This window comes from Myotis yumanensis, unplaced genomic scaffold (genome assembly GCF_028538775.1).
Source record: "Myotis yumanensis isolate MYYU_CA2020_CCGP unplaced genomic scaffold, mMyoYum1.0.hap1 SCAF_18, whole genome shotgun sequence".
Lineage (NCBI taxonomy): Eukaryota > Metazoa > Chordata > Mammalia > Chiroptera > Vespertilionidae > Myotis > Myotis yumanensis.
Genome location: NW_027223769.1, coordinates 10,719,467 through 10,741,236, shown reverse-complemented (window position 1 = coordinate 10,741,236; position 21,770 = coordinate 10,719,467). Strand labels below are relative to the sequence as shown.

Genomic DNA, 21,770 nt, shown 5'->3' with positions numbered 1-21,770 from the left:
TCCCACTAGGGGGCATGCAGGAGGCAGCCGATTGATGCTTCTCTCTCAGCTGATGTTTCTATCTCTCCCCCTCTCCATTTCTCTCTCTAAAACATCAATAAAAACATATTAAATGTATACAGGTGATTACATAAACAAATTATGGTATATTCAACAAAATGCTACCCAGCAAAAAAAATAAATGGGCTAGTAATGCAGCATGGATCTCAAAAACATTCTGCTGAGCAAAGAAAGCCAAACTCAAAAGGGTGTGTACTGTACAGTTCCATTCATGCACAATTCTAGAAAATGCTGATGAGTTTGTAAAGACAGAAAGCAGATCAATGGTACATCTGACAAATTATCCGTGCTGGGGACAGGGAGGAAGGGCAGAGCTGCACACGCCATGAGGAACTCTTGTGGTAATGTGGATGCTCTGTATCTTGATTGTGGTGATGGCTTCATGGGTGCACACATCTGTAGGAACTCACCAAACTGTATTCTTTACATGGATATATAGTAAGTCCTCACTTAACATCGATAGGTTCTGTGACTTTAAGCAAAATGACGCATAACAAAACCAATTTTACTATCGGCTAATTGATATAAAGAGTTACGTTCCTGTAGCATCTCATCAGCATTATATTGAAACTAGAGGCCCAATGCATGAAAATTCATGCATGAATAGGCCTTCCTTCCCCTGGCTGCCAGCACTGGCTTCCCTCTGGCATCCAGGACCTGGGTTTCCCTCCTTCAGCTGCTGGCAGGCACCTGGGACCCAGGCTGGCTTCCCCCAGGCCGCCCGCAGGTACCTGGGACCCGGGACCCCGGCAGGCTTCCCTTGGGCCCCAGCTTTGTCAGGAAGGATGCCTGGACATCCAGAAGGTCATTCGGCTGTCAGGTCTAATTAGCATATTACCCTTTTATTATTATAGACTAGAGACCTGGTGCACGAAATTCGTGCACTGGGGGTGGGGGATGTCCCTCAGCCTAGCCTGCCTCTCCAATCTGGGACTTCCCTCTCACAATCCGGAACTGCTGGCTCCCAACTGCTCGCCTGCCTGATTGCCCCTAATGGCTTCTGCCTGCCAGCCTGATCACCCGCTAACCACTCCCCTGCTGGCCTGATTGACACCTAACTGCTCCCCTGCCGGCCTGATGGCCCCCAACTACCCTCCCCTGCCGGCCTGATCACCCCCAACTGCCCTCCCCTGCCGGCCCAGTTGCTCCCAACTGCCCTCCCCTGCCAGCCCGGTCGCCCCCAACTGCCCTCCCCTGCAGGCCTGGTCACCCCTAACTGCCCTCCCCTGCTGGCCTGATTGCCCACAACTGCTCTCCCCTGCCGGTCATCTTGTGGTGGTCATCTTGTGACCACATAGGGGCGGCCATCTTTGTGTGAGGGTGTGATGGTCAATTTGCATATTACCTCTTTATTATATAGGATATTATTTGAGTACTTGCTGTACTTTATAATATGTAAGTTATACTTCAATAAAGAGTTTTTAAAAACTCTATATACACCAGTGGGATAGAAGAGAATGGGGTTGGGGGGAAGTTTTAATTTAATTACAGACATGAAGCAATTTTTGTGCTTTTTTGAGAAGTTACAAAAAGAGGAAAAGATAAGAGTTTTTAAATGAACAGGGAACATAAGGCTTTTTTTGGGTCTGTTGGTTTTTTTATTGATTTTAGAGAGAGAGGAAAGGAGAAGGAGAGAGAGAGAGAAATACATTGATCAGTTGCTTCCCCTAGCACCCAGACCAGGGACCAAACCCATAACCTGGGTATGTGCCCTGACCAGTAATTGAACCCAAGACACTCTGGTACACAGGATTACGCTCCAACCAATTGAGCCACACTGGTCAGGGCCAACATAAGACTTTAATCCAATAAATTCAACAGATATTGTAATGTGTTTTAAGCATCTTGTTACAGCTAATGAACTGAGGTGAAGAAGAGAGTATAGAAAAATAAGAAAAGAAGAGAGATGGAATAACTGCTTCTAGCTGCAAAGACTCACTGACTGGACCTGGGGGTTTTGTTACTTCATATCTTTTGAAACATCAGTTGCCTTTTTTATCCTTATTTTTTTCATAGCCACCCATCTAGGGGGAAAACGTTTTTAGACTGTACACATCCGGCACCATGGGAACAGAACAAAAGTTGCACAGTCTAATGTACACATTAACCTGCCACTGAAAAGCCACACGTGAATGAAAAATATAGTCATTTCAGTATTCTTAGGTTAGAGAAACCCATGGTAAAGCTTTTTAAATAAGGTAGTATATTCTTACAATATGAAACATAACACCCGTATATCTATTTTGTAAAGTCAAATTAATTCTTTTAGTATGGAACACACCTTGAGTTAGAGAGCTAGCACACGAGTGCATACTGTGTACATGATGCTATTTACAATTACACAAAAGAAAAGAAAATACTTAGATATACATTTAACAAAATGGACAGGATCTGTTGCGCTGAAAATCACAAAATATTGATGAAGAAATCAAAGAAGGCCTAAATATATTCATGAAGACTCAACATAGTAAAGATGTTATTTCTCTTCAAATTGATCTATAGTTTTAATGCAATTCCTATAAAAATTCTAGCAAGGTTTTTTTGTAGACATAGATAAGTTTATAGTTTATAGGAAAAGGCACAGGCCCTAGAATCGCTAACACAATCCTGGCAAAGAAGAATAAATTAGGGAGAATCACTCTACCCAATATTACGTCTTACTATCAGTTGCAATAATCAAGACGGTGTGGCCCTGTGTGGCTCCCACAGATCAGTGGGACAGAATAGCGAGCTTAGGGATAGACCCACACCATACACAGTCCACTGAGGTCCAAAAAGCAAGTTGGTGGAGGAAGGATGGCCTTTCAACAAATGGTGCGGGAGCAAGTGGACATCTGCAGGCAAAAAATAAACTGCAACCTAAATCTCACACACTGTACAAAATTTAACTGGATCAGGGACTTAACTGTTAAATGTAATATTATAAAGCTTTTAGGAAAAACAAAAGGAGAGAATCTTTGAAATCTAGGGCTAAGCACAGTGTTCTTACATTTAACCACAAAAGCACAATCCATAAAAGGAAAAACTGATAAACTGGACATCTAAATTAGAAACCTGCTCTGTGAAAACCCATGTGAAGAAGCTACAGGCAAACTATAGACCAAAAGAAAATATTTGCAAACCACATATCTGACAAAGAGCTGGAATCCAGAATAAATAAAGAACTCTGAAAACTCAACAGTAAAAAAAAACAAAACAACACAACACCACACACACATACAACAGCCCGGCCCAGTAGCTCAGTTGGTTAGAGTGTCATCCCGATATGCCAAGGCTGTGGGTTTGATCCCTGGTCAGGGTACATACAAGAATCAACCAATAAGCCCTAGCTGGTTTGGCTCAGTGATTAGAGCGTTGGCCTGTGGACTGAAGAATCCTGGGTTCGATTCCAGTCAAGGGCACATGCCCAAGTTGCGGGCTCGATCCCTAGTAGGGGGCGTTCAGGAGGCAGCCAATCAATGATTCTGTCATCATTGATATTTCTATCTCTCTTTCCCTCTCCCTTCCTCTCTGAAATCAATAAAAATATATTTTAAAAAAATCAACCAATGACTAACTGGTTTGGCTCAGTGGATAGAGCGTTGGCCTGCAGACTGAAAGGTCCCAGGTTCGATTCTGGTCAAGGGCATGTACCTTGGTTGCGGGCACATCCCCAGTGGGAGGTGTGCAGGAGGCAGCTGATCGATGTTTCTCTCTCATCGATGTTTCTAACTCTCTATCCCTCTCCCTTCCTCGCTGTAAAAAAATCAATAAAATATATGTTAAAAAAAAATCAACCAATGAATACATAAATAGGTAGAACAACAAATTGATGTCTCTCCCCCTTTTCTTTCTCTAGAATCAATAAAAACATTTTTTAAAAGAAAGAAACGAGTAACAAAGTGGACAAAGGAAATGAACAGACATTTCACTGAAGAATAGATACAGATGGCAAATAAGCACAGGAAAAGAGGTTCAATGTCATCACCCAGTAGGGAAAGCAAACTGCAACCCAATGAGACAGTGTTACACACTTATTTGAACGGCTAAAATAACTAATAGTGACAAGACAAGCTGGTGAGGATGCAGAGAAATTGCACCACTCATAGATTGCTGGTGGGAATCTAAAATGTACAACCAGCCCGGGAAAGTCTGTCAGTTCTTCACAAAACTAACCATAGAATTAACATGTAATTATCACACGAGTCAGCAATTGTACTCTTGGGCATTTACCTTAGAGAAAGAAAACTGTTATGTTCTTACAAAAACTTGTACACAAATGTACATAGCAGCTTTATTTGTAATTTCCCACATCTAGAAACAAGCAAAACGTCCTTCAACAGGAGAGTGGTTACACCAGCTGGCACATACAACCATGAAATACTGCTCAACAATAAAGAAATAAACTGTTAACTACATGCAACAACTTGGAATCATGCTAGAGAACAAAGCCAATCCTCAAAGGTTATGTGCTGTATGATTACATATATAACATTTTTGAAGTGGAGAACAGATTAGTGGGTGGTGGGGTGGGGGTGACAGAGAGAAGTGGGTGTTGTCGTAAAAGGGCAACGTGAGTGATTCTTCTCGTGGTGAGTGAACTATTCTGTACCTTGAATGTGGTGGTGGGTACACAAAGCCACATATGTGATAAAACTGGATAGAACTAAACACACACACACACACACACACACACACACACACACACACACGAGCACAGGTAAATGGGATATCTCAATAAGGTGAAGGATTGTATGTGTCTATGGTTTTGCAAGCTGTTACCATTAGGGGAAACTGGATTGTACAGGGGACGTGTCTGCCACAGAGGAAGTACCAACGTGAGCAATGGTAGTGGCAATGGACCTCAAGTGCAGCCTCCCCAGGGGGAATGCGGCCACATGGACGGAGACCCTCAGGCGTGTCCATTTGTAAACTCCTGCCTATGACTCAGGGGCCCAGAGAGCACATGTGGATGTCCCTGCCCACTGACCTGCCTGCTCAGGAAGCAGGCAGCCCAAGCCAGATCCTGTACTGGCGCCAGCTTCTCTCCGCCCTGAGCTAACTAACCCCACCACATCTCAGGGAGACCCACTACCAGCCACTCAGAAATTAGCTGGCTGAGAAGCAGACATCGTTTTCAAGGGGACAAAGAAGAGTGTTCCCGCCTATCACCACCCTCATCAACAGAAGCAACGCCAAACCTTTTGAGCTGGAGCACATTTTGGGCATTGGCACAAGGGGTGACAAAATTCAAGATCTGCAGCACTGACAGCATCCTCCACATCCTCCAGGTCCTCCTCTGTCCACTCCAAAAGGTAACGCACCTGAGGTTGTACAGTAAAGAGAAATAGGAACTTAAATCTCATCCTTAGCTCTTTTACAAGATACAGTACCTTAAACTCTCTAACTGTTCCCAAATCAGGGCCGCAGTCACTAAAAAATGATGTGCTGCTCACAAAGATTCCAGGGGTCACATGTGCGCAAGCCTTTCTAAAGCCTTTCATGCTGATATAGAGAGATTAAGCTACTGTTTCTGTAGCTTGTGTTAGAGATTCTTTCCTTCTATATTTGTTTTCTTATTTATTTATTTATCTTTAAAAAATATCTTTATTGTTGAGAGTATTACAGATATCCTCTTCCCCCCCCATTGCCCCTCCACCTGATTCCCACCTTGCTCCAGGCCTTTGCCACCCTATTGTCTGTGTCCATAGGTAATGCCTATTTATATAACAAAAGCCTAGGCCAGTGTTTGGCAAACTCATTAGTCAACAGAGCCAAATATCAACAGTACAACGCTTGGAAATTCTTTTGAGAGCCAAATTTTTTAAACCTAAACTATATAGGTAGGTACATTGTTATTAACTTAATTAGGGTACTCCTAAGGCTTAGGAAGAGCCACACTCAAGGGGCCAAAGAGTCGCATGTGGCTCGCGAGCCGCAGTTTGCCAACCACGGGCCTAGGCAAACATTATGGTGGAATCACCAGAACGACCAATTGCTATGATGTGCAATGATCACCAGGGGACAGATGCTCAACACAGGAGTTGCCACCTGGTTGTCAGTGTGCTCCCACAGCCAACCTCCGGTGGCTGGCCAACCTCCACAGTTCCTCCCTCTGGCCAGCCAGCCCCGATTGGCCCTGATTGGAACTGGGCAAGTTGGCCCCAATCGCCGGCCAGGCCAAAGGACCCCACCCATGCATGAATTCATGCACCGGGCCTCTAGGCCTATCTAATAATAGACAAACATGGTAATTGACCATACCTTCGCTACGCTTCCCATTGGCTAATCAGGGCGATATGCAAATTAACTTCCAACAAAGATGGCGGTTAATCATCAACAAAGATGGCGGTTAATTTGCATACGTAGGCGCAATGCTGGGTGGCGAAAGTGGAAGGACGGAAGAAGCTGCCTGCTGCTGACGGTGATTGGAAACCCAGGCGGCGGGCAAGAGCTGGGTGGCAGGGCAAAGGCGGCCCTGGGAGCCGTCTTTGTGAGCTGCCCCCCGGCCTGTGATCGGAGAACCGGGGCCGCCTTTGCCTGCCCCCCGGCTGGTGACTGGAGAAGCTGGGCGGGGCAGGGAAGAGGCAGCCGCCGGCAGCCGCCTCTTCCCTGCCTCCACCCCCCGGCCGGTGTTCGGAGAAGTACCTGTATTTTTTTTCAAAGTACCTGTATTTTTAATAATTTCTTGACATGGTAAAAGAATTTTACATTACGATCCAAGGGTGGTGGGGTGAGGAGAAGGAGCAGCAGAACAATCCAACAAACAGAAAGGGAAACAGAAATGCATGGTGGAAGCGATTTGAAGGGTGGGTAGGGGCATTGCCCAACTAAAATGCAATTGGTTTGTTACTGAGTACTATTCATGGGAAGACAGCATCCTGACTCCTTCTCTATACAGCATATTGGGAGTAAAAATGATGCATCCAGGTGGAAATATGATTAGGGGTTGGAAGACAGACAGAGAAAGAAGAAGTCAGAAATAGACACTGAGAGAGTCACTGGCTGGCTGGCTGCAAATACTGACTCTCCAGTAGTGATAGAATAAAAAAGTGGGGGATATCTCTGGAAGATTTAGCACTTGGGTTGCGGGAAACGAGTTAAGTCGGCTCGCGTGAATTGCGCGTACTCCGCGGGAGCCGTCTTAACTCGGTTCATATAGATTTGCGGTGGAGTGCGGGAAACGTGTAAACTCGGGCCGATTATAACTGCGTATTACCAAATATTTGTTTGTTTGCCGTTCACAAAGATACCTACCTGCGTATGCGAACCGTTTCATACCCATTGGGGTAATAGGTATCATAAAAATCCCTTGTAAGTAGAGAACACTTTATGGCGCTGGTCGAATACAATACCGTTAGGGTACCAATGTATTATTTTCTCATTTTATAACCGATATCCCTGGATATCTCACCATGCAAAGAGAATAGTTATTGAGAAATACTTCTTGTGTCCGGACGTCTTTAGTTTTGAGTTTTGTGAATATTATTACGTGTTTAAACTAACTCTGATTTTGCGCGGGAAACCTAAATAATTGCCCGCGCCATCTTATATTTTGGCGGGAAATTCACCCGACACCGTAGTGTTAAGAGATAGGGGGCAACTCTTCTATGGTTTTGACTTGCCCAGCAGATTTCCACATACACACGTGTACACGCCTATGTTTGCATGCACACACATATACACATAACTGACTGCCCACCCTGGAGGCACAGAAGAAGAAGAAACCGCCAGAAGAAGCCGCCCACCTTTGGTCTAGGTGCCAGTGCCTGCGGCTGACTGCAGCCCAGGAGACGGACAAGCCACCTGCCCGAGGTCCAGGCTGCAGCCACCCGGAGAAGCTGCCAGCCCTGTGGTCCAGGGCGCCAGCGCCTGTGGCCAGGGAAACAGGTTCCCTCTTCTCCTACTGCAGTCATTACTTCAATATTCCCCTTCTGAATTTCTCTCCTGTGCTGCAACCCAACTCCACTTTTCATCGGAATGATACGGAACAGAGAGAGCAGTGTTAAAAGCTTACATTTTTAAGCCGGTAAAGTTGGTACTTAAACATATAAATGGAAAACTAGAGTCCTTAAGGTAACAAAGACTACAAAGGACAGGGACAGCGCATGACCTATTATATCCAGCAATCCATATGGGGACTGAAAACTTTGCAATGATGACAATTAGTGAAGATATGAATCAACTAAAATAGTGGACAGGGACAATTCTTCCATCTTTGAAAATATCTACATCAAATCTGTTTAAATAGATTTTCATCTGCATAATATAACACATTATGACAAGACTACCACCACCAATGTGGTCAGTGTTGTGCCGATAAATGTTTAATAACTGAGGGACCGCCCCCCCCCCCCCCGAGTGCACGAGTTTTTGTGCACTGGGCTACTAGTATGAATATAAGATCTTTGTTTAATCTCTTCCTGCCTCCCCACCCCTTCCCTCTGAGAATTGTCAGTCCATTTCCATGCCTCTGATTCTATTTTATTCACCAGTTTATTCTGTTCATTAGATTTCTTATTCATTTATTTTGATTTAATTGTTGAAATGTATTTATTGCCATTTTATTGTTCATATTTTTTATCTTTTTTCATTTTCCTCTTCTTAAAGAATACCCTTCGCCCTAACCAGTTTGGCTCAGTGGATAGAGTGTCGGCCTGCAGACTCAAGGGTTCAATTCTGGTCAAGGGCATGTACCTTGGTTGCGGGCGTGTGCAGGAGGCAGCTGATCGATGTTTCTCTCGTCAATGTTTCTAACTCTCTATCCCTCTCCCTTCCTCTCTGTAAAAAATCAATAAAACATATTTAAAAAAAAGAATACCCTTAAACATTTCATGTAATACTGTTTTGGTGGTGATGAACTACTTTAGCTTTTCCTTGTCTGTGAACCTCTTTATCTGACCTTCAATTCTAAATGATAGGCTTGCAGGGTAAAGTACTCTTGGTTGTAGGTCCTTGCTATTCATCACTTTGAATATTTCTTGCCACTCCCTTCTGGCCTGCATAGTTTCTGTTGAGAAATCAGCTGACAGTTGTATGGGTGCTCCCCTTGTAGGTAACTGCTTTTCTCTTGCTGCTTTTAAGAGGCTCTCTTTGTCTTTAACCCTCGGCATTTTAATTATGATGTGCCTTGGTGTGATCCTCTTTGGGTTCCTCTTGTTTGGGACTCTCTGTGCTTCCTGGACTTGTAAGTCTTTCTTTCACCAGGTAGGGAAGTTTTCTGTCATTATTTCTTCAAATAGGTTTTCAATATCTTGCTGTCTCTCTTTTCCTTCTGGCATCCCCATAATGAGAATGTTAGTACACTTGAAGTTGTACCAGAGGCTCCTTAAACTGTCTTCATATTTTTGTATTCCTTTTTTTTGTTTTTCTGATTGGGTGGTTTTTTGCTTCCTCATATTCCAAGTTGTTGATTTGATTCTCGGAATCCTCTATTCTCCTGTCGAATCACTGTAAATTATTCTTTATTCCAGTTAGTGTATGCTTAATTTCTGACTGGTTCTTTTTCATGTCTTTGGCATTCTCACTAAGATCCTTGAAAGTCTAAGTCTCTTGAAGGTATCAAAAAGATATTTTGAACTCGTATCCAGTAGTTCACTCTCTCCTATTTCTTTTATTTGTGACATGTTTCTTTGTCTCCACATTTTGGCTGCTTCCCTGTGTTTGTTTCTATGTATTAGGTAGAGTTACTATGTCTCCTGGAGTTGGTAGAGTAGCCTTGTGTAGTAGGTGTCCTATAGGGCCCAGTGGCTCAGCCTCCCCAGTCACCTGTGTTGGGCACTCTAGATGCTCCCCTTTGTGGGCTATTTGCACAGTCTTGTTGTAGTTGAGCCTTGATTGCTGTTGGTGACACTGGGAGGAATTGACCTCCAGGCGAATTAACTGTGAGGACCAGCTGCAACTATAGTGGGAGAGCTGCTGTACAGGAAACACCCCTATGGAGCAGGACTTGCTTCAGTAGGGCTATGGAGCTCACTGAGTCTGCCCCTTGAGTGTGTTGCTTGTGGATGTGTAGAGTGCAATCTGGTATGGTTTGAAGCTATCCACCAGGTAAACTGGCCCTTGGGTCTCTTGGGAGGTGCAAAGTCAGCCACTGCCTAGGGCCACCTGGCAGGAGCTACAGAGAGATCTGCAGATTCTTCCTATTTGTATTGGGTTTGGAAGTACTCAGGAGAGGCCCAGCTGTGAAGCAAGGCAGGCTGGTGCTGCTGCCAGGTGTTGGGCCTTTTATTGATAGGTTTGGGGCATGCTGATGCCAGCTGCTGCTTGTTTAAGAGATTTGAGCAAAGTCTGAAGCCTGAGTCAGGACAGACCATTCATATGGAAAAGCTGCTGCAAATATCTTGGGTAGGGCTGCAAATTGGATGGGGTGGGGTCTCAGGGAATCACCAGGGTGGGGCAAACAGTGTGCTCCAGGCTGATGGGGACTCAGAAATGGTTGTCAGTCAGCCCTGGGACAAGGAGATCCCAGCACAGGAACAATGATTCCTGTGAGCACCTCTGTCTGATAGAAAGCTGCCCCTGAGTTCCAGCCCTTCTGCCAGACAATCTGGTTCCTCTCCGTATGTGTCTGGGTCTCCCAATGCCTCCTGGTGCTGGAGCTCAGAGGAAGTGAGTCTGAGTAAGTTCATGCTGGGCCTTTAAGATGGACACCTGAGCCTCCCTGGCAGCCTCCATGTCCCTCAGCCACAATCTCTGCTGGTTTTTACAGTCCAAAGTTATGGGGACTTCTCTTTCCACCTCTTGAACCCTGGGGAGGGGGGGTTTGGTGTGGGGCTATGACCCCTTGCTCCTCACAGGCGGCCTCCACAGGGATAATTTTCTTCTGGATTAAAAAAAAAAAAAATGGCACACATCCCTAGCTGGTTTGGCTCAGTGGATAGAGCATTGGCCTGTGGACTGAAAGGTCCCAGGTTCGATTCCGGTCAAAGCCCTGTACCTCAGTTGCAGGCTCCTCCCCAGCCCGGGCCCTGGTCAGGGCTTGTGCAGGAGGCAACCAATCGATGTGTGTCTCTCACATCGATATTTCTCTCTGTCTTTCCCTTTCTTTTCACTCTCTCTAAAAATCAATGAAAAAACATCCTTGGATGAGGATTAAAAAAATTAAACAAAACAAAACAAAAACTGGCACACTTGGGTGTCAGATCAGCCTGTTCTGTGCCTCCATCCCTCCTACTAGTCTCAAAGTGCTTTCTTCTTTACTTCTTTAGTTGTAGGACTTCCATTCAGCCAGCTTTTAGGTGGTTCTGAATGATGGTTGTTCTGTATTTTACTTGTAATTTTGATGTGGCTGTGGGGGGCAGCAAGTACTGGCCTTTACCTACACCGCCATCTTGGTTCTCTTTTCTTCTATCTTCTAAAAAGGAGCAGAGTGGTGCTGCTTGAAAATCCTGGCCCTGGAGCATTTAATAAGCACATCCTCTTTGATCTAACTGTACACTTTCCAACCGGCCCTTCCCTTTTCACCTGGGAGAAAACGCATTCAAGCCGTCAATAACTTGTTCAGGGCCACACAACTATTAAGTTGCGGTTGGAACTCTATCCCATTGTCCTTTCCACTAAATGCACTAGCTCACAGGTGAGAGCACCGAAAAGACCCCCAAATAGGTCAAATTTATGTTCCAGTAAAGAAACGTTTCTAAGATATTAAGTTTGAGAAAACATTCTAACTATGTATCTAGGCCTGCTTCTCAGCACTGAGGAGGTCAGCATATGCCTGCGAGACTGACAAAAGGTTTCAGGAACCCCTCTTTGACCCCAAGCTTCTCTCTTCAAGGTCCCTTCTATCCAAGATGACGGACACTTGGTCAGGGTGGAAACACCAAAGGCCTTGACTGAGGGGCCTCACTGAGCAGGTTAGCTGAGACTGAGGGCAGCTTCTCTTGATGAGAAGAAGGGAACAAGAATGGGGGCGGGGAGCTGAGGTGGTCCCGGGCAGGAGGTTGGAAGCTATCGCAAGAGTAGATTAATTTGGATGGGGACCCCAGGGCATTGGACAGTTGGTCTCTGCTCACCTCTTTCATGAGTGGTCTGTCCTCTCACCTACCCACAAAAGGAAGGAGTTTGCTAAGCACCTAACTGACTCCTCCTTTGAATGCAAAACAAATCCCTTTCAGGAAACCAAAGGCAAGCCAGGGAAACTGCCTGTGGTAATCTCATGAAGGCTGTCTCTACTCTCAAGTGATCTCATCATAGATGTTCCCGGTCACCTGACACTGTGGGTTAGGACAGACACCTTCCCTCCCTGCAGGACATCCTCAACAGGTTCCAACCCAGATCAGTCAGACCATCTTGTTTGGCACCTGCTTCACTCCTTGGGCCCCAAGCCTCAGACCTCAGCCTCCTGGCCCAGGTGTCCCAGCTGTCCACAACTTCTGCAGGGCCACCCTAACACCCTCTGAGTTCTGCCCTCGCCTCCACCACCCCCTCCTCACCCACTACCCTGTGTGCTCACCTTGCTCCCAGCTAACGTGTCAGGCTTTGAGCCCATACTTTGAGACCTGGGTGCGGGCTAGTCTCTTGCCAACATCTCACTACCTTCCCAGAATATGAATGTCTAAGAGGCAGGGACATGCTCACTATGCAGCTTTATGTCCACTCGCCTCATTATTTGTGGTGGAAAGGTCACATTGCCATTACCAAATGTTTATTAGGTGCACCACCTTCTATGTGAAAGTGAACAACAAAGCCACACAGCTCCTAACTGAACCGAGAGCAAGCTTTGTAAAACGCACTTCTACAAACTCACCATTTCTAAATCTCCATCAGCAACTGCTCTTAAAAGTTTTTCTACCTTAATAAAAGAAAAAAGAATGTTAGAAAAATAAGTTTAATAAAACAATAATAAAAATAAGAAGCCCTGGACAGGTAGCTCAGTTGGTTAGAGCATCATCCCAATATGCCAAGGTTGCGGGTTTAAGCTCCGATCAGGGCACATACACGAATCAACCCATGAATGCATAAATAAGTGGAACAACAAATTGATGTTTGTCTGTCTCTCTCAGTAAATGAGAAAAAAAATTAAAAGAAATCACCTTTCTGAAAGCCCAGTAGCTTTCGTTTCTTAATTTGGAGTCTTGATTCAGTAGCATTCAAACATATCCCTAAAAATGCTCAGACAGACATCCGAGGAGGTGCTGATGTGCTCTGAGCCCATTGCCATGCAAGGTCTATAACAGGGGTCCTCAAACTACGGCCCGCGGGCCACATGCAAATACAAATATTGTATTTGTTCCCGTTTTGGTTTTTTACTTCAAAATAAGATATGTGCAGTGTGCATAGGAATTTGTTCATAGTTTTTTTTTAAACTATAGTTCGGCCCTCCAATGGTCTGAGGGACAGTGAACTGGCCCCCTGTTTAAAAAGTTTGAGGCGCCGAAACCGGTTTGGCTCAGTGGATAGAGCGTCGGCCTGCGGACTGAAGGGTCCCGGGTTCGATTCCGGTCAAGGGCATGTACCTGGGTTTCGGGCACATCCCCAGTAGGAGATGTGCAGGATGCAACTGATCGATGTTTCTCTCTCATCGATGTTTCTAACTCTCTATCTCTTTTCCTTCCTCTCTGTAAAAAATCAATAAAATATATTTAAAAAAAAAAAAAAAAGTTTGAGGACCCCTGGTCTATAAAATGACACTGCTATCATGTGGCAGAGTGAGATGAGGGCCACCTTGAAGCACAAGCACTCCCTGGGTCAGCCACCTTTAGAACCACATATATTCAGCTCTCATTATTTGCTAGCTGAGGGTACATACTAGTAAGGGGGACATCCCTCCCAAGGATGATCCCAGGTCTCTGTTAGACTCTGGAGAGTGCCTCTTGGTTTTCTTTGCTGTGCTTTTGCATTGAGCCAAGCTTGCTGGGTTATCCAGGAGCAGGTCAGGGCTTGAGGATAACATGGGAGGAGGGGTCTTAGGTAGGGTCAGTGAGGGTCCCCACCCACAGGGGAATGAGCAGAGGAGTTGTGGCACATCCATGCTATGGTCTACTCTGTGGCTGACACTGAGCAAACTCTAAGACAGATTAAATGCAAAAAACAAATCCCAGGCTATAAATCAGCTTTTACTAGATGCAATGTGTGAGTGTATATAAATCTATATAATAAAAGGGTAATATGCTAATTAGACCGGGTCAACTGGCCATCTTCCGTACGTCTGACTTCCTTCCTGACAAAGCAATGGTGGTGGGGGCCGAGGCAGAGGCTGTTAGGGGCGAGATCAGGCTGGCAGGGGAGAGCAGTTAGGGGTAAGATCAGGCTGGCAGGGGCTTAGGGGTGAGATCAGGCTGGCAGGGGGTTGGGGGAGATCAGGCAGGCAGGGGAGGGCAGTTGGAGGTGACCAGGCCGGCAGGGGAGGGCAGTTGGGGGCGAGATCAGGCTGGCAGGGGAGGGCAGTGGGGGGGGACCAGGCCTGCAGGGGAGGGCCATTGGAGGCAACCAGGCCTGCAGGGGAAGGCTGTTGGGAGCGACCAGGCTGGCAGGGGAGGGCCGTTGGGGGCATTAGGCAAGCAGGCAGGTGAGTGGTTAGGAGCCAGTGGTCCTGGATTGCGAGAGGGATCCCAGATTGGAGAGGGTGCAGGCCGGGCTGTGGGACACGCCCCCCTCCCCGCCACCGTGCACGAATTTCATGCACCGGGCCTCTAGTGTATATATAAACTTTGTAAGGAGTCAGGAAGGACCCACATCAAGCTAACAGAGGTGCTTGTGGAATGGGAGGTAGGGGCAGAGAAAATTTGCTTTGTAAAATGATCTTATATCAGTGGACCTATAGGTGACTTTACTTATACTTTTCTTAGGCTATTCTCTTTCTCACACACACACATTGTCCACAAAGCAAAGAGCTGCTGAGGGAGCTGACCATGAAGGGCAAGCAGGTGAGAACATCTGGGCTCCTCTCCAGGCACCGACCTTGGCCACAGCAGATGAGGCTGACCTGGTTATGGCGTCAGGCCAACTAGGTGGCCCTCGTCAGGCCTTGACTCATTTTTTTTTAAAAATATATTTTTATTGATTTCAGAGAGGAAGGGAGAGGGGGAGAGATATAGAAACATTAATGATGAGAGAGAGAATCATTGATCTGCTCGCTCCTGCATGCCCCCTCCTGGGGATTGAGCCCGCAATCTGAGCATGTGCCTGTGACTGGAATCAAACCTGGGACCCTTCACTCTGCAGGCTGATGCTCTATCCACTGAGCCAAACCAGTTAGGGCAGGCCCTGACTCTTTAACCAGAGCCATATACAGGGCTTCACAGACTTTCCTCCCACCTAGGGCCTCACCTCTCTATAGTCCTTCTTGGGCTCCCTTTTTCTGGAGCTGGTGGACACAGAGGAGAAGCTGGAGGCAGAGGACCCCTGGCTGATGGAATCCATGAAGTGTTGAGGGGGTGGCACAGGGACCTGCAGCAAGGGAGCATGACAAGAGAAGAGACAGATGAGGGCCAAAGAGGATGCTCTGGTCATAAATAGGGCCAAGGACTACCGCCCTGTTCACTTACTGCTGAAGACTGTTGTCTCCTTTCAAAGGACATGTGACGGGCTTCCATTATAGACAGAATCTAGGAGGACAAAGGCGACAAGCAAAGTACTGAATGAGATGGGTCACTAAAGCATCACCCATAAAACCCCACTGACTGCCTATCTCCTCAGAAGGGCAGACAGCTCAGCCACACCCTTGGAGAGACAGGGAAACCACGGCTGGTGGGACTCGCTCAGAAGCACACTGAGTAAGTCTGGGCTTCCTCCTGCCACACCACACTCCTGCTGCCTGGCAGAGGAGCTGGTGCTTCCCATGCATGGGCTCAGAGGACAAGAGAAGCCCAGCCACAGAAGGGGCCTCAAAGGCTGCCTTGTCTAGCCCCCGGCTATTTGTCCACAGGAACAAAGTGTGGCCTTTTCACTGGCACCATGAGCAGCTCAGAGCAAACCCAAGCAGGCAGCTGTCTCCTTCTCTCTGAGACCTCCCTTAGGAAGGGGCCTTTGGGAGAAGATACAGGGGCAGAGAAACCCTCAGCTCCTGGCATCTCAGGCCACAGGTAGCACCACCCAGTCTATCAGCTGTGGCTGCTACAGAGCAGAGACCCTGTGAGTGCACAGGAAGAATGGCTCAGAGGTCAGGAGCAGGGATTTCACCTTCAAAAACGGTGCCACTGTAGAGCTTATGTTAAGTGTTCTTGTCACACACAAACATAATAATAAAGACGAGAGGAAACTTTTGAAGGTGATGGATATGTTTATAGCACAGACTGTGGTGATGGTCTCACAGGTATGTATGTATGTATCTCCAAATGCATCAAGTTGTGTACAGGTGTACCTCATCTTATTGTGCTTTGCTATATTGCACTTCATAGATGTTGTGTGTTTTACAAATTGAAGGCAAGACTCTCCAACAGCAAAAAGTTTATGACTCACTATCTTGCAGTGGTCTGGGACCAAACCTGCTATCTCCTAGGTGTGCCTGTACATGAAATATATACAACTCTTTGTATGTCAATCATACCTCAATAAAGTAGTTTAAAAACTGTGCTACTCCTAGAAGATGACATAAACTGAAAGGCTTCCCTAGAAGAGAGTCAGAAACTAAAAGGAAGCTGAAAACATCAAGAAGCAGAAAGCAAGGCCTGTGCAGAGGGAGACAACAGGAGGCTTGTATTAAAATCAAATCGTTTGCTCTCGCTGGTTTGGCTCAGTGGATAGAGTGTCAGCCTGCAGACCAAAGGGTCCCAGGTTTGATTCCGATCAAGGGTACATACCTCAGTTGCAGGCTCCTCCCCGGCCCAGGCCCTGGTCAGGGCTTGTGCAGGAGGCAACCTTAATCAATGTGTTTCTCTCACATTGATGTTTCTCTCTGTCTTTTCCTCTCTCTTCCACTCTCCCTAAAAATCAATGGAAAAATATCCTCGGGTGAGGATTAATAACAGCAACAAAAAAAGGAATCGTTTGCCCTGACCAGTATTGCTCTTTGGTTAAAGCATTATCCCATGCACTGAAGGGTAGCAGGTTTAATTCCCAGTCAGGGCATATACCCAGGTTGCGGGTTCGATCCCCGGTTGGGGTGTGTACGGGAGACAACCAATTGTTGTTTCTCTCTTCCCTTTCTTTCTCTCTCTCTCATCAATGAAAAATATCCTCAGGTGAGGATTAAAAAATAAAATATATAAAATGGAATCATTTCTGTGAGCCACAAATTAGTGATGTTCTAGACACATCAACCTGATGACCTGGGACCTTCCACTGCACATGGCTCGGCTTTCTCTGGCCAGCTGGCCGACCACACTTCGCTGAAGGCATGCCTTCAACCTGCTGGGAGATGAGGTTCAAAGAGATGGTTTCTCTAAGCCCTCCACTTCCCACTCCCCACTCACTCATGAAGTGAGCACTTTTACATGTTGTCAAAAACTGAATGCTCCCAGACATTACTCCTAGGAAAGGATGAGTAGTTCATTAACAAATCACTTTTGAAAGAAGTAATACCCAATGAAGCTCAAAATTGGCCAAATGAGGATAAGGATAAGGTTTTTAGAAGCTGAAGATGAAGCGACATCCCTTACTGCTTCCATGCCCCACTCCCTTTCCCCGCTTCTGCCAGTCAGAGTTACTCTCCCGTTTTACCCCCTCCATTTCCTCATAAGGCAACAGTACTCAGAGGCTGGGGCAAAGTCTGCTGGGAGTAGCTCTTAGAACAACACAAAGAACAACTCATAAGAACATAAATAAGTAAAAACCCATTAACCACCAGGTCCCAAATGCAGCAGAGAGGGTACAGGCCAAGTCCTGTCCTCAGGCACTAACGCAATTTGTCCAGCATAGCCAAGACCTAATCTGTAGACACTGATTTTGTTTTTAAAGTCATAGTCCTTTTCCGAAAAAAAAAAAAAAAAAAAAAAAATCTACCTTTGAGTTTAACGCACACTTGAGGGGTGTTTCTTTCATTCTGTTCTGGATCTCTGTGGATGCTCCATTTTGTAGCAACGTCTCTATGATGCCCTGGTAACCCCAGCGTGCAGCTATGTGTAGGGGAGTGTCTCCTTTCTCATTACCAATATCTAGTCTGCATGACTGCACATCGTAGTAGACCAAAGCCTTCACACACTGCAAAGAAATTGGGAGATGCCACCATTATCTCACATGCTAAGCCCCAGGCAACATCCATGCACTCCACAGCTTAGATCCAGGTCCCAGCTTAATCAAGTCTCCACTAACCAAGCAACTGGACAGTAACAGAGAGGGACCCAAGGGCTCCAGGGTACCCTCACTTTCTCAAAGAACTCAAAGGTCCGTCAGTTAGACGTGGCTGAATAAATTGTGACGTATCCATGTGCAGAAAGGAATGACCACAGCAGGCCTGAGACCACAGTCCCTTGAAAGGCCTGACTGCAAGGCTGGCCCTTGACTTGCAGTATTCCTTGGGAGCTTGGATTTAGGGTGTGTATAAGTCCCCTACCTGATAAGAGGGGCTCACTGTGCCCAACCTGTTGTACAACAATGTGGTTGGTACCGAACACCTGCTTTCCTTCTGGGAGTCTGACATTTTGGTACATGCCAGGCAGAGGGTGTTTACATGACCGGCCTCCAGTAAAATGTGGCCCGAGTGGCGCAATGAGCTGCCCTGGTAGATAATATTTCATAGGTGTTGTCACAACTCACTGAGTCAACGGGCAGTCTTAGGAACACTGATGCAACACACATAACTGATTACTGCAGCGATGAAAGACAGGCTAGATTTACTGATCTAGAGAATTTCCATAAGGTATCGTTAAGTTAGGAAAGCAAGTTGCATAAAAATGTGTATGGTACGATCTCGTTTTTATACATCACCCACCTAACCCAGCTTCAACCCTATCTATAATAATAAGAGCGTAATATGCTAATTAGAGCGGATGTCCTTCCGGACATCCTTCCGGACAACCTTCTGGATGAAGCCAGGGCTGTGAGGGAAGCCTGGGTCCCGGGTGCCTGCCGGTGGCCATAGGGAAGCCCGGGTCCCGGATGCCAGAGGGAAGCCAGTGCCGGCAGCTGGGGGAAGAAAGGCCTACTCTTGCATGAATTTTGTGCATTGGGCCTCTAGTATATGTATAAAACTACTTGTATGTTACTATGAAGAGAAGGGGGAGAGAGAATAGTTAGGAAAAAATAAAACACACTGTTAAATATTAAGTGAAAATGAAAATTATGAAATTCCTTGATATTACTATAAAAACGTAAAAGATAGAAATTGAATATGAACAAAAGTAAGAGTCAGATGGTAGCAGGGATGAATGGAAATAACTTAATTTTATGACAGATAATGAGCAATTAAGTTCCAGGTTTGTTATTTCAACATAGCTTCTCTAATAAACTTAAAATTTTTAAATTAAAAACATTACACACCAAATTGTTCAATAATTATCAACACAAAGCACACTATACTAAACTGATTAAAATTCACATTTCTTCACGAGAGAGAAAGGGTGAACACAGCCAGGGACAGCAAGCACCACTTACGTCTTCGTGGCCATGAGCACAGGCCAGGTGGAGAGCGGTGTTGCCGTTATTGTCTTGCACATCAGCACTGGCCTTGTAGTGCAACAGCAGCAGCTTGCAAAGGGGAGGAGAAAGCAGGTGAGTAAGGGGGAGGTCACTTGTTTCCATTTTCAATCTTATTTGCCCATTCTACACATAAATGACATCAGTCTCATCCTTCCTTAGAGATAAAAATGTTTCGAGATAAAAAAAAAAAAAGTACATGCCCACCCCGCTACCCCCAGATTATCAGGACATTTTAGGAAAGCAAGTCCTAAAATTTTTGTCCTGATAGTCTAGACCTCACAGTTTTGTCCAGGGGTGGAGGAGCTGCAGACTCGCAGCCCCGCTGTGCAGCTGCAGCCGGTGGGACAGAGGAGCACAGCCACGACTGGAGTCAGTCAGAGCCCAGCTCGTTCGAGCACATGCACTGGTGGTGCCGTCACCGCCTGCTCACCGTCACGCTCTGATAGCCCTTCTGACACGCAAGATGAAGTGGAGTTGACCCGTGATAGTCCGTGGCGTTCACCACAGCGCCTTTGGAAACCAGGAGGTCAATGAGGGATGCCTGCCCTACAGAACAGAAGGACTTCATAATGGAGAAAGACAAGAGGCTTTCAAACCCTAAGTGTGAAGCCACAACATTATTTTACCCTCTTGTTCCCTGGCATGAGCCAGGGCAGAAGGAACTTTTCTGTTTGAGAGGAACCAGAGCTAACATCAAGTCAGACTCTGCAGATTCTGGGCACTCTGGGGTGCCTCTTAGCAGGGACTCAGTTCCAATCTACTTCTTAGCAAGAGAAGGTACTGGAAAAGAGCCTCAGACACCCACAGAAGATTCCATGGTTCATCAATTCATAAGATGAATACTGTGCAACCATTAAAAAATACTGACAAGGAGAAATGTTCTTATATATCACCGAGTGAAAAAAGCACAGTATAGAACAGTATGGTCCCCACAATATCATATGCTTTATATTCATATACACACAAGCACAGGGAAATTCCAGATACTCATAAATCAAAATTATATCTGGGAGACAGAAGGATGGCAGGTGATACTGGAGAGGTTTGTGTTTTCTACTTTGTGCACTTTAAAAGCTACTTTTTAAAAGCGGGATGTAAGCCCTGGCTGGTTTGGTTCAGTGGATGGGGCGTCGGCCAGTGGACTGGGGGGTCCTGAATTCGATTCTGGTCAAGGGCTCATGCCCAGATTGCAGGCTCAATCCCCAGTGGGGGGCATGCAGGAGGCAGCTGATTAATGGTTCTCTCTGATTAAGCATTTCTATCTCTCTCTCCTTCTCCTTTCCTCTCTGAAATTAATGAAAAAATAAAAAAAATAAAATAAAAGCAGAATATAAGAACCCCAATTCTAAGATCATTCTCATAGCTCGGACTCAAGCCTTCCCTCCCTGGACCACCGGCCAGGACAGTGAGAGCACAGATAAGCCCAGGAGCAGCACAGGATGGCCTGAGGAACGTCTGCTATTCTTCTCTTCCAACGAAGCCACCGGCGGTGGCCCATGATACAGCCCCTTCCACACCCCAACTCCACTGCACCTGTCGGCCAGGCCTCAGGCCTCTGCTGGGCCATCCTTGGCTCCATCCCTTTTCCTTGGCAACCCTCAGAGGCCCACCCAAGACCACATACCACAGAGGGCAGCCACATGGAGTGGTGTATGACCCCTGTCATCTCTGGAGAATGGAGTGACAACTGAAGGATCATTCAGCCTCCTAAAACAGAGAAAAGATACAGAGAAAGACACCCTAGGAACGGCAGGGCAAAGCCTCCTCCTGACAAGGCCGGCCATGCCAGGGTCTTAGGACTGGAAGACAGATCTCAGGGTATGATCCAAACCGGGCCTCTCTTATAGTGTCCTAGAGAGAATCCAGTCCCTGCTTACAGGGTGAGGAACTGAGGCATCTAGTATCCCTCCCGGCCACCCCACCCTCTAGGCCTTGACACCCAGCAAAATAGCCTGATGAGGTTAAGGGGAGACCAGAAAGGGTTACTGGGGGAAGTTGGCATTCTCCCATCCTAAACACACTTGCCGAGGCTGGGCAGGCCCTATATCTGCCTATTCTGTATCCAGCCCAGCAGCGTGCCAAGTACTTTCAGGACCTTTATTCCATCTAATGCTCCAAAGAGGCAGAGATTAGAGTCCCCACTTTACGGCAGAGGAAGCTGAGTGCATCCAGGATAAGTGCCTCATTCAAAATCCCATGGCAAAGAAGTAGAA

At 46.3% G+C, this 21,770-nt stretch overlaps 1 protein-coding gene across 1 annotated transcript in view; it reads right to left on the bottom strand.

The window, feature by feature from the left end:
- ANKRD27 (ankyrin repeat domain 27) overlaps positions 1-21,770 on the bottom strand; it is a 67,952-nt gene that overhangs the window by 12,544 nt on the left and 33,638 nt on the right. Inside the window, 8 exon segments of the mRNA XM_070398248.1 lie at positions 5,241-5,363; positions 12,788-12,832; positions 15,310-15,429; positions 15,528-15,587; positions 17,923-18,120; positions 19,513-19,605; positions 19,988-20,103; positions 21,182-21,264. Of these exon segments, the coding sequence (XP_070254349.1) occupies positions 5,241-5,363; positions 12,788-12,832; positions 15,310-15,429; positions 15,528-15,587; positions 17,923-18,120; positions 19,513-19,605; positions 19,988-20,103; positions 21,182-21,264 (838 nt within the window).